The 13542-nt window shown below is 38.1% G+C and overlaps 1 protein-coding gene across 1 annotated transcript in view; it reads right to left on the bottom strand.

Annotated features, from left to right (window-relative positions):
• Positions 1–13542, bottom strand: part of ALMS1 (ALMS1 centrosome and basal body associated protein) — a 202301-nt gene that overhangs the window by 56073 nt on the left and 132686 nt on the right. The window contains exon 12 of the mRNA XM_080813640.1: positions 1011–1181. Coding sequence (XP_080669766.1) covers positions 1011–1181 — 171 coding nt within the window. The remainder of the gene's footprint in view (positions 1–1010; positions 1182–13542) is intronic.

The following is a 13542-nucleotide window of genomic DNA, read 5'->3' as shown; positions in this document are numbered from 1 at the left end:
AATTATACATGTGGAATTTTCAGTGGCCACTGGAGTCTCCCCCTACCTTTTAAAAAAGATTTTATTTATTTATTTGACAGACAAAGATCACAAGTAGGCAGAGAGTCAGGCGGACAGAGAGGAGGAAGCAGGCTCCCCGCTGAGCAGAGAGCCTGATGTGGGGCTCGATCCCAGGACCCTGGGATCATGACCGGAGCCGAAGGCAGAGGTTTTAACCCACTGAGCGATCCAGGCACCCCTGGAGTCTCCCTTTAATAAATACAATCATGTGTCAGCTAGGGAAGTACAATGTCAGGGACGCAGAGGAAAAAAAAAATCAAGCAGGTCTCTAAAGATTAAAAAGTTTCATAAAACAGTGGGGCCTATATCTGGGGATAGTGTTGAAAGCTCAAATACCCATAATGACCAGACAGATAAGGTGGATGAATGAAGCAGACTGGCTCTGAGAAGTGTGGGGACTTGAAGCAAACACAAGAATGTACATCTTCTCTGCAGGGAAGACCCATGTGTCAGGGGCAGGTGATTACTGTCATGGGGGAATGCAAGCTGAGTGCAACCAGATATTCTGATTTTCAAGGGAAGTCCAAAATCTTATTTTCAAATGTTGGCAGTAAAATGAAAAGAAAATTTAAAATACCATGTGAACCATATACTTTCTTGCAAAATACAATCTACAAAAATATTAGTTTGTACCATCAGATAAATTCATGAAGCAAATTTAATCAAGATTTTCTACAGATTTGTTTCTAAAACATACCTGACTAGGTATTATTTCATGTCAAAAGTTGCAGTATATTTTATTTCCCAAGGTGAAAATAAACAGGTCTAAGAAATCTGTTCAATATTTTAGAAGATTTTATAAATATTTTACCTTTTTGTTTACACCCAATGAAATAGCTAGGAGAAAAGCTTGTGTAACACCAGAAATAAGATAAAGATTAGACAACATTCTCACTTAGAATAACCAGGGAAAAAAAAGGCCACAAAATATACAAAGCCAATTCAGTTACCTGCATTATCTTTCTGAGGAGGTTTTGCCCCCAGTGGCAAGGTTGTCTTAGCCACCGCCCTCTTACTGTAGATCCCCTCTTTATGTTTAAGGTTATCAGTGACTGGTAGGTCATCATCCCTCGTGCCTAGCACCTCCGCCGGGAAGTCTGGAGCAATGGCATCATTGGATCCTACAGAAAAGTGGGAAAGCAGTACAATTAATACAAGTTGAAGTTGAAGACAGACAATTTACCTCTTAAACTGCTTCTATTTAAAAGGTACGACAATAGCAGTGTTGTAATGTGACCAGAAGGCGATGTCAGTCAAATTGAAGCTGTCAGACATGTATAATAAACTGCAACAATACATAGCGGAGAAACTAATGACAGAAAATATAGAGTATCAGCTCAGAAGAAAGACAATTTCCAGTTCAGGAAGGTTTTCAAAGAAAGGAGAATACAGACTGTAACTTGGAAAATAAGTAGGCTTTTGAAGTATGCAGAGGAAGACAGACATTTTAGGAAGAGGTGAAGCATGAACAAAGACAGGGAAGCAGGAAAGCAAAAAGTATGTAAGAGCAGCAGCCACTTTATGGTCAGGCCAGATCACAGAACACATTAAAGAAAGTGGTGGGAAATATTAAAAAATAATTGTTTGGGGCAAAATTCAGCAAAGCATGGAATCCCAAGCTATAGAGCACAAATTTTATTGTAACATCATTAAAAAATTTTTAATAAAGGGAAAATATAATCAGCCATGTCTTAGGAAAATTAATCTGATAATAATATAAGATACAAAACACTGAAAGAAAAGTAATGTGATAAAGAAATACAAGATTGGAAAGTAATTTTACCTTCTTTTGAAATACATTTCAATATTCCTACATCCACTGGTAAGAAAAGTTTATCCATGCATAAAAAAGAGGTGAAGAACATTTCTGAGCACCTAAACTATGTATGGCAATAAAAGCTCAGTATCAGTCTTATTAGTACAGTGCCAGTGTAGGTAAGTCATGAAGGACTTTTTTAGACAGATTGCAAGGATCCTACTAAGCCTGCTGGGTCATATGTACAGATTAAATTGGGCTTTTTGTCAGCTGCTGTGGCATCACTTTCTCTTATGCTCCCTATCTCTCTGGCAAACCCTTAGTATCTCTCCTTCTACCAAATCTCTCAGTGCAGGAGCTCCTCCAGGGGTCAGAACTCTTTTGACTTCCTGAGTGGACTCATCAATTACCAATGGATTGAACACTATCTACCTATATGCCAATGACCAACAAATATGTATCTCTGGCTGAGATCTTTCTTTTGAGCTTCAGATTCTAGCATTCAAGACACAGCTAGTCCTTATAGCATCTTTTGAAGAAATTAGAAAAAGGTGTCCTTTTCTTAATTAAACAAATTAAGATATTATATATTATGGTACAACATAATAACTGTACACAGGGATCATTCTCCTCACAAATACTTTCAGATACCAGAGAACACACCCCACCAGCAACCAGCACATGCATACTCTTCACCAGCCTCCCCCCTTTGTTCTCCAAGAGAGGGGAGTACATCAGGTTCACAGTTAGGTGGGGAAGAGTAAGACCTGAGAACAGTGGTGGATAGCAAGAGAAGCAAGTCTGTGGAGCTGAGAGGCAATTGAAAGCCTATCTAGCCACATGGATGTGCGAATGCTAACAAGTGTTATGTGTACTTATTTTGCCTTATCCAAGCACAACTGTGGGACTTCTAAGTATAGATTCTTCTAAGTATAGATCTTGTTTGGGGCAAGAAGAGAGTTAACACTGATTCAGAACTCTAGCTGGAGATCTGGAACCTTCATACTCACCTACGTATTTTCATAAAAAAACAGCATATATCTCTATGATGTTAGTAATACAACCTTTTATGTGGCACCCTTGCATATAACCTTAAATGTGTAAATCAACTCCGTTTATGGTCAATAGCCTTCTGACTAACTGGTGTCCTCGCCTCCACACTTCTAGAGTCCTCACCTTGGCTCCCTGCCTTCCCACCTCTGAAGTGGTTCTCCATCTTGCAGCCAGATAAATTTTGCAAATGTAAATGAAACCACAGTTGCCTACTAGAATAAAATACAAATGTTTTAGTATGGTTTACAAGACATTAAATGACCTTGGGCCTACCCATCTAACCATATCTAGCCACCATTCTGCTCTAACCATACTGCATTCTCATTTGTCAAATGCATCAAGCTTTTTCCTGTTTCAGAAGCTTTGTCCATTCTGTCACTCTCTACTCTTTGCCTACCTAACCCACCTTTATCTTATAGACCTCATCTCTAAAGTTTTTTTCCTTGGAAAGGCCTTCAGGAGCTCCTAAAACTAAACTGGGTACTCTTATTATTCTCATCCAGTTCTACTTTATTTTATTAACACTTACCATTTGTAATTATGTACTTATTTGTGGTCTATTTGCTTACTATCTGTCACAACATTCCACATACTCCATAAACTTGGGACCATGTTTATTTTGCCTCTGTAAATGTAGCACCTAGTGTAGCATTTGCCAGGAACACAGTAAGAGCTTTAATACTTTTGGGTTGAAGAAACAATGAACATGAACCAAAAGCTTTTGTCACCTTAAGAAAAACAAAACAACCAAACTTTGGTTTTATATGCTTTGGAATGAATATACACAGGAATGCAATGTATGTAGTTTCCTATCTGGTTTTTTTTCCCCACTCAATTCAAGATAAATTTTACATGGAATCTAGAGTTTAAAGTCAGCGTATAAAATGAAAAACCATACAGCACTGAAATTACCCCACGAAGGTTCCTTAAGAAGGTACCACGTTGAAACTGACATTCTATTGGCTCAACAAATCCACCCGAGAGTACTTTCTCCTTTTGGCTTGCAGCGAATCACTGTGCCTATTTCTGAGCACCTGAGGAAGCACCTGGCTTATGTTTAGAAGCCATGTTGTAACAAAAAGACACTTTAGTTCTAGAATCATTCTCAGGGAATCAAGATAAGCCGTTTAAACTATTATAAAAGGAAAGTGAGGACAGTAAAGTTTGAGGAGAGGTTTCCCATCACCCATTTCAAATCCATCACAGTATGTTCACAGAGTATACAGACTGCACACAACTCCTGCACCTTTTTTAAGATTTTATTTTTAAGTAATCTCTATACCCAACCTGGGGCTTGAACCCACAACCCAGAAATCAAGAGTTGCACGCTCCACTGACCGTGCCACTGAGGGCACCCCAACTCTTGCCCTTTTAGCATATGTCTGTGCTGAAAGACATGCGCTTTCTCTTTTTTGTAAAATATATGTATTTGAACATGCTTAAGTTAAACGCATGTATGACAAAATGCCAATGTATGCTAAATTTGTCATAACTAAAAAGATTTCATTATAATCTATTCGAGTTTACACTATCTTAAAGTTTGTTTCCTGCTTTGTTCTTTTTTTTTTTGAAGATTTTATTTATTTATTTAAAGATTTTATTTATTTATTTGACACACAGAGAGAGATCACCAGTAGACAGAGAGGCAGGCAGAGAAAGAGGGGGAAGCAGGCTCCCTGCTGAGGAGAGAGCCTGATGCGGGACTTGATCCCAGGACCCCGAGATCATGACCTGAGCTGAAAACAGAGGCTTAACCCACTGAGCCACCCAGGCACCCCTTATTTATTTTTTTGTCAGAAAGAGCAAGCAAGCAAGTACACAAGCAGGGGGAGTGGCTAGCAGAGACAGAAGCAGGTGCCCCACTGAGCCCGATGTGGGACTCAATCCCAGGACCCTGGGATCATGACCTGAGCTGAAGGCGGACATTCAACCAACTGAGCCACCCAGGCATCCCATCTGTTCTTGTTCTGTTATTTTGCTAATTTTGTACACTCAACAGTAATCTGGAAGATAGATATCAAGTTTTAAAATTCTTAGAGGGGCATCTGGGTGGCTCAGTTGGTTGGGCAACTGCCTTCGGCTTGGTCATGATCCCAGAGTCCCAGAACGGAGTCCTGGGTCCCCGTCTCGTGTTGGGCTCCCTGCTCAGTGGGGAGTCTGCTTCTCCCTCTGACCCTCCCTTCTCTTGCACTCTTTCTCATTGTCTTTCAAACAAATAAATAAAATCTTTTAAAAAATTTCAATTAGAGTTTTTCCAGTAGTATTTTTTTTAGCATTTTTTAATTGGGGTAAAATACATAAAATACATAAAATTTGCCACTGTAACCATTTTTAAGTATACAGTTCAGTGGTTTTAAGTACATTCACACTGATGTGCAACCATCACATCATTCATCTCCAGAATTCACACATTTTCACAAACCAAAACCGTACCTATTAAATGGTAATTCCCTTTTCCTCCTCCCCTCAACCCTTGATAACCACTGTCCTACTTTGTCTCTATGAATTTGACTACTCTAGGTACCTCATATAAGTGGAATCTTAGAATATTTGTCCCTTTGTGATTAGCTTATTCACTTAGCACAGTATCTTCAGCGTTCATCAACAATGTAGCACGTGCCAAATTTCACTCTTTTTAAGGCTGAATAATATCCCGCTGCATATATGTATTACATTTTATGTATTTATTCATCAGCTGATAGACATTTGAGTTGTATCCACATTTTCGCTATTGTGAATAATGTTGCTATGAACATGAGCACACAAACATTTATTCAAATCCCTACATTCAATTCTTTTGGGTATATGTTAGATCATAAAGTAATTCCATGTTAAACATTTTAAACTTTTTTTTTTTTTTTTTTTTGAGAGAGAGAGAGAGCATGTGCACCATGGGGGAAAGGGGAGAGAGGAGAGAGAGAACCTTAAGCAGGCTCCATGCCCAGCAGGGAGCCTGTTGTGGAGCTAGATCTCATGACCCTGAGATCATGACCTGGGCCAAAATCAAGAGTCCGACACTTAACCGACTGAGCTACCCAGGCACATCTATATGTTTGACTTTTTCAGTTACCACAACAATGCTCTCTGTAGTGGCTACATCCTTTTAAATTCCCACCAGCAACACACATGGGTTGCAATTTCTCCATACCCCCACCAAACCTTGTTATTTTCTGTTTGATAACAGCCCTCCTACTGGATATGGAGTGGTATCTCACTGTGGTTTCGACTTGCCTTTTCTTTATGTCTAATAATGTACAGCATCTTTTTTATGGCTTTTTTGGCCATTTGTGTATCTTTATTGGAAAAACATTTATTCGGATCCTGTGCCCATTTTAAAATAAGACTGTTGGCTGTGGTTGAGTTATAAGAGTTCTTCATATATAATGAATATTAATCCCCTATCAGATATATAATTGCATTTTGCTCTAATTCTGTGAATTACCTTTTTACTCTGTTGATAGCTTTTTGATACACAAAAGTTTTAGCTTCTCATTAATTCCAATTTCTTTCTTTTGTTGCCTGTGTTTCTGATAATGTATTAGTTTTATAAGAACTTTTTTTTTTTAAGATTTTATTTATTTATTTGACAGAGATCACAAGTAGGCAGAGAGGCAAGTGGGGGGGGGAGCAGGCTCCCTACTGAGCAGAGGGCCCCATACGGGGCTCGATCCCAGGACCCTGGGATCATGACCTGAGCCGAAGGCAGAGGCTCTAACCAACCCACTAAGCCATCCAGGTGCCCCATAAGAACTTCTTTAACCTATCTGATCACCAAATCATGAATAAAATAAGACTTCTTTGGTCTTTTCTATCAAACACAAAGGATATAATTAAACTGTTTTTTGTTTTCATGTTTTTCATTCCAAAATTAACTTCTGACATTTTTTGTTCGTCTTATAAATAAAATTTCTATTTAGGTGAGTGTTATGTTAACCTGGCTTCAAAGTTCACTACTGCTTCGTTATTCTTTCTGGAGCTCTTCATTTAGAGCCACCTCTTCAGGTGGATGAGTCTTCAAATTAATTTTTCAAGAAAGTATGAAGGCTTCCTACAAAGAGACTCATTTTAGACCTAAAGACATCAGCTGAATTAAAGTGAGGGGGTGGAGAAACCCTTAATAGGCAAATGGATGTCAAAAGAAAGTTGGAGCAACAATACTTATATTGGACAAACTAGACTTTTTTGTTCTTATGCTGTTTTTATCCTGCTTTGGTATCAGGGTATTATTGGCCTCATGGAATGATTTTGAATATGTTCCCTCTCCTCCATTATTTTAAGATTTTGATAAGATTGTCATTATTTTTTTTTTTAAATGTTTGCTAGAATTCACCAATGAAACCATGGGGTCTTGGGCTTTTCTGTGCTGGGAGAGTTTTGATTCCTAATGTAACTCTCATGCTTGTTATTGGTCTAAGAAGATTTCCTACTTCTGGGATTCAAGATTCATGATGCAATCTTGGTAATTTGTGCATTTTTAGAAGTTATCTGGTTGTATATTTCTAAGGTATCTGATTTGTTAGTATATAATTATTTATAATAATCTGTTTTCACACTGTATTTCTGTGGTTATCTATTGTTTCCTCTTCCATTTCTCATTCTGGTTTTTGGGACTTTTCTTTTTCCCCCCACCTTAGCTGATGTAGTTAAAGCATTGCCAATTTTGTTTATTCGTTTATATATTTTTGAAAATCTGGTCATAACTTTCAACATTATGTGATTGTTTATTCTGGTCTCTATTTTACTTATCTCTGATTTTTCTTTGTTGTTTCCTCCCTCTACTAAACTGCAGCTACATTTATTCTTTCTCTAGTTCCTTGGGGTGCGATGTTAATCTTTTCCCCTTAACATCACAAGCATTTATGACATAAATTTCACTCTAACATCTGCTTTTGCTGCATACCATAGGTTTTGGAATATTGTGTTTTCTTTTTTTTTGTCTTGAGACATATTTTGATTTGCATTTGATTTCTTATTTGGCCCAATGCCATAGGGTCAAATCGGGTATTAATATTTATTAATATTGGCCCATTGCTATGGGGCATAGAGTGTTAATATTTACATTTTCAATATTTCATACTTATACTGTAGATTTTCCAGCTTTGTTTTATTGTTGATCTTTAGTTTTGTAACATCATGGCTGGAAAATACACTTGGTATATTTCAATCATCTTAAATCTGTAATATTTGTTATATTTCTTTTCAAGTGATTTAACCAGGGAATTTTTCTGTGTGTACTTGAAGAAAATGTGTATTCTATTTTTCTTGGGTGGAATATGTTATATAGATATTTTAGAACCATATATTCTGAAGTATGCTTCAAGCAAAAAAATGTTCTTGTTGAAAAAAAATAACTTTAACGGAGGTTACTCATTTAAAATAAAGCATATCAGAGGGGAGATGGGTTGGGGGTGGGTGAAGTAAGTGAAGGGGATTAAGATGATGAGCACTAAGTAATGATGTACAGAATTGTTGAATTACTATGTTTTACTCCTGAAACTAATATAACACTGTATGTTAACTATACTGGAGTTAAAATTTAAAACCCAATAAAAAAAAAAGTATGAAGGCAGAGTATGCTTTGAGTTCCTATGTATTTGTGAAAATCTCTCTGTTGCCATATTGCTTGAAAACTATGCGCTTGGGTCCATAAATCCTTCAATTATACAATTTTCCCACTAAATACATATTTTGTTTCATTTATTTCTTACATTTACAATCTGGATCGGGATTTCTGTTTTTTTCCCCCAGATTTGATAAGTTTTCAGCTATTTATTTGAATAAATTTTCTGCTCCCTTTTTTTTTCTTCTGAGAGCCCTATAATATGAATGTCATGCTTATTGGCATCATTAAGTTCCCCTAACCTACTATTGTTACTGTTTTTTCTATCTTCTGTTCAGCTTTGATTGCTTTCTATTACTCTGTCTTCCATTGCTCACTGATCCATTCTTCTGTATTCTCTAGTCTACTATTTATTCTCTCTAGTCTATTTTTAATTTGTTATTGAGTTCATCAATGATTCTTTTTTATATTTTCTCCTGGTTGAGAGTCTCACTGAGATATGGCACTCTTTTCTCAAGTTCAGTGACTATCTTCATTAACATTACTTTATATTTTCTATCAGGCATATTGCTTATCTTCATTTTGTTTAGCTCTCTTGCTGTGATTTTTGTCCTCTTCTTTCATTAGGGACATATTCCTCTATCTACCTTTTTCTAATTGTTTCTCTGTGTTAGAAAAGTCAAATGCGGGGGGCCTGGGTGGCTCAGTTTGTTGAGAGTTTGCTTTCAGCTCAGGTCGTGATCCCAGGGGCCTGGGATCCAGCCCCACTTCAGGCTCCCTACTCAGTGGGGAGCCTGCTTCTCCCTCTTCCACTCCCCCTGCTTGTGTTCCCTCTCTCGCTGTGTCTCTCTCTGTCAAATAAATAAATAAAATAAATAATAATAATAAAATAAATAATAAATAAATAAATAAAATCTTTAAAAAAAAAGAAAGAAAGAAAAGTCAGCTATATCTTCTGGTCTTGATAGTGGCCTTGTGAAGAAGAGGTCCTACAGTGCCATGCAGTGCAATGTCCCCTGTTCACCAGAAGCTGGCGCTTCAGGGGTATCTCCTCCAAGTATTGCATGGGTCCTACTACTGCAATTTAGCCATGTTTGCCTTCATTCCAGTCAGCTGCAATTGGTCTCTTCGTTTGTAGTGGGCAGGTTTAGTCTCTATGTTGTTATGGGCCAGTTTGGGGCTGCCTTGTGGTTGAGTTGGGTATGACCAGATGTCTGCTAGAGCTGCAGTTGCACTGAACTGCAGGGTGCTCTCCTTGTGTTGTTCCCTGAGAGGCTTTTGTTGGTGGGCAGGGCATGTAGTCAGACCAGATGTCTGCTCCCAGCCCAAAGTTGAACTGGTGTATTTATCTTCATCTCTACTCAGGGAGGGAATCACCTTGGAGTGGTCCTGGTCACTACTGGGGTTACTTGCACAATACCACGCTTCTGGTGCCACTTTGGATGGACTCTTGCCAAGGGTGGGTCAGATGGAACAAATTCTCAGGAGAATGTGGGGGCAGGACACATTGTTAGCAATGTGTGTGTGTTGGTATGCTTGTGGGAGAAGACCTGGCACCTTTTGGAGAACTCCCGCTGAGAGCAATTTGGATGGGGCAGATCTGTGGGGGCACAACATGGGAGTGGGGGATCCTATTAACAAAGCTAGGTGGAGAGCATTCATGCTTCTTCAGCAAATGTGCGTGTATCTAGGATTGTGGGTGGGGAAGAAAAATGGCACTGGCTCTTTTGTTCTTGGAGAAATCTAAAGATCCCTGCTCCTACTGCTTACCTGAGATTGGTAAATAGATCTTCTGATGTACTCTAGGCATTTTCCAAACTATTGCTTCTATACCGTATCTCAGAAGGGCTGTTGTGCTGTTCCTTTAAAAGCAGGGACTCAATTTCCTATTGCCCTCTGGCTATCCCAAAGCAGAGCCAGCTTATTTTTGAAGTTCCTGATGTTAAGCCCCAGTGATTGCAAAAACTCTAGAAGTTAAGCCCCTATGGTCTTCAAAGCCAAATATTGTGGGGTCCCCCATGCCTGCAGTGCCTGGTGTGGAGTCTCTTCTTTTGTGTTAAATAGATATTTACTAGTATAGTATTTTAACTCCCATGGTGAGTCTTTTACTATATATTTTTTAGTTATATTCTTAGTGGTTGCTCAGGAATTACCATTCAAATTTTAATAAATTAACAATCTATTTAGATTTATACTAATTTCAACAGTTTACAAAAACTTTTCTCCCGTATAGCTCTGTCTCCTCCCTTCTTTATGCTATTATTTTCTTAAGTAATATCTCTATACATTTTTGTACAACAGAAATTATTACTGTTTTATGTATTTGTCTTTAAAGTCATATGAAAGAAAATGGGATTATAAGGAAAAACACATTTACACTTTTATATTTACCTGTGTAGTTATCTTTATCAGTTTTCTTTATTTTTTAATATGGATTCAAATTACTGGTAGTATCCACCCATTTCATCCTGAAGAATCCCCTTAGTATTTCCCATAGGTCAGTTTGCTACCAATAAACTCAGTTTATCTGAGAATGTCTTAATTTCTCCTTTATTTTTGAAGGGTAGTTCCGCTAGATACAGAGTTGCTGATTCATAGTTTCTTTTTCTTTCAACTCTGAATACATCATTGCAGTGCCTTCTGGCCTCCAAGGTTTCTGATGAGAAATTAGCTATTAAACTTATTGAGGATCCCTTGTACTTTTGTTGGTTTCAATATTCTACTCAACTAGTTCAGTTGTCAGTTAATGCCTAAAGAGAGATTTCCTTAAACACCTAGAGCCAGTAAATCAGGACGATTTGCAAAGGGGTTTTATGTGCATATCAGCGCATGCCTTCAACTCTGAGCCAGGCAGTTGTCAACTCTGCCTTAGCATTTCTTTTCTTCTTACACAGACACTGAAGCGCAACCAGGGATAAAGGGTAGGTTTTTTTCAGTCTTCCTGAGAATACACACAAGCCTATGCATGTAAACAGTCTTCTAGAGTCCCAGGAATATGTCAAAGCTTTCTTTTCTTAAAGATTTTATTTATTTGACAGAGAGAGAGAGAGCAAGTGAGAGAGCACAAGCAGGGGGAGCAGCAAAGGAAGAGAGAGAGAGAAGCAGGCTTCCCACAGGGAGCCCAATGCAGGGCTTGATCCCAGGACCCCGAGATCATGATCTGAGTCAAAGGCAGATGTTTAACCAACTGAGCCACCTAGGTGCCCCTGTCAAAACTTTTCAAAACATCTATGGACATCTCATCCTTGTTTTTTTTTTGTTTGTTTTTTGTTTTTTAAAGATTTTATTTATTTATTTGACAGACAGAGATCACAAGTAGGCAGAGAGGCAAGCAGAGAGAGGGGGGAAGCAGGCTCCCTGCCGAGCAGAGAACCTGGCATGGGGCTCAATCCCAGGGCCCTGAGATTATGATCTGAGCCGAAGGCAGAGGCTTAACCCACTGAGCCACCCAGGTACCCCTCAGCCTTGGTTTTTACCTTTAACCTTTGGGTCAGTCTATCGTTTGCCTCAATTGTTGTCTATCACCTCAGGCATAACATTAAAACACTTACCTGTAAATATTATTGACAAACACCGCATGCACACCTGCACTCACACACATAGGCTTTTAAAACTGGACAGCCCTGAATGAGATTAAATAAAAACAAGTCTTTTGAATGTCATCTTCCAGGGAACCACCAGACAGATCATATACTGACAATTCTTTGGGAATGAAGTTTTGAAACAGATGTATCTCTGAAAGCAGGCTGGTATTTTCAAGGTTAAAACTGAGCTGAGCGTGAGGACGAAACTAGGGGAAGTTAAATGCCACAAAGCTTACTGTTCTTACCTTTTCTCTTGAATAAATGTTCAATGGACTGCTATAAGCCTTTGGTTAATTTCCAGACTTTTGCAAAAAATTTCTGAAGTTTTGCCAATTTTTGTTGCTTTTACCAGGGGGAGAAATCTTAGGTCTTTACCATTTTCTCTGCTGTAATGCCCAAATTCCTTTAAATGATCCCAGCCAGTCCTCTTCTTCTGGCTTTTTGCTCCTATACAGTGATTATTAATATATAAATACTTGAATGTCTAAAATGAGTACTGGTATGAGGTATAAAATGCCTTACCAAAAGAAGAAAAAAAAAAAAGAGGGACATGTCTCAGATCTTACTATCTAATATAGAGTCTTGTTCTACTTAAGAATGTTACTGGGCATAATACATAAATTTCTAACATCAATCTCTTTCTTTGCCGGGGGTGGGGGCTGTTACCTTTGCCTTCTTTATATTTTAGGGATTTCATGAATTCAAAGGTTTATTCATTCTCACTTAAGGAAAATCTACTTGGCCCAAATATTTGCTACTAATGTATATGACTTGCCCTTGGCCCCAAACACTAATTGGATACTTCTCTATCTATAGATGCCTGACATACTAATTTACAACAGCTATTAGAACAATTCCTAGGTTTTCATCTAGAGTAGCTCTACTGGATAAAGAAAGGATCTTACTATGGTCAACTCCTCCCTTCTCAGAATAGATGGAGAACATAAAAACTACAATCTGAAGTATATATATCGTTACTGGATCTCCTTCTGTCTTACTGCTGTATTCAGTACTTTATTTACAGGGACAGAATTTCTCAGGATACAGTGTACCATCCCTGAATTACTTTCTCTTTCTGCCACTGTCCAATTTTTCTCAAAAACTAATGTCTCCAACTAGATGAGAGTTAAGGACATAAATATACAGTAGGACAACAGAGGCCTCAAAAAGTATTGAGACATCCGGTCAGATTTTTACTGGTTCAGACATTTTGTCCTCTGAACTGAGGGTTGAAAGTGAAAGAGTGATCAAAGTTTTCTTACTCAATTGTTTTCTTTCTAGTAGCCATTAAATGATTGTGAGTGTTTTTTTTTCCTTATTAAGTGTGTTTTTATTTTTTAAGTTTTTATTTAAATTCCATTCATATGCAGTGTAGTATTACTTTCAGGTGTACAATATAGTGATTCAACACTTCCATACCTCACCCAGTGCTCATCCCATGTGCACTCCTTAATCTCCATCACCTATTTAATGAATAGCCCTACCCACCTCCCCTCTGGTAACCATCAATTTGTTCTCTTTAGTTAAGA

This window comes from Martes martes (genome assembly GCF_963455335.1).
Source record: "Martes martes genome assembly, chromosome: 9".
Taxonomy (NCBI): domain Eukaryota; kingdom Metazoa; phylum Chordata; class Mammalia; order Carnivora; family Mustelidae; genus Martes; species Martes martes.
The sequence above is the reverse complement of the archived record's forward strand: the minus strand, read 5'-3'. Positions and strand labels throughout refer to the sequence as shown.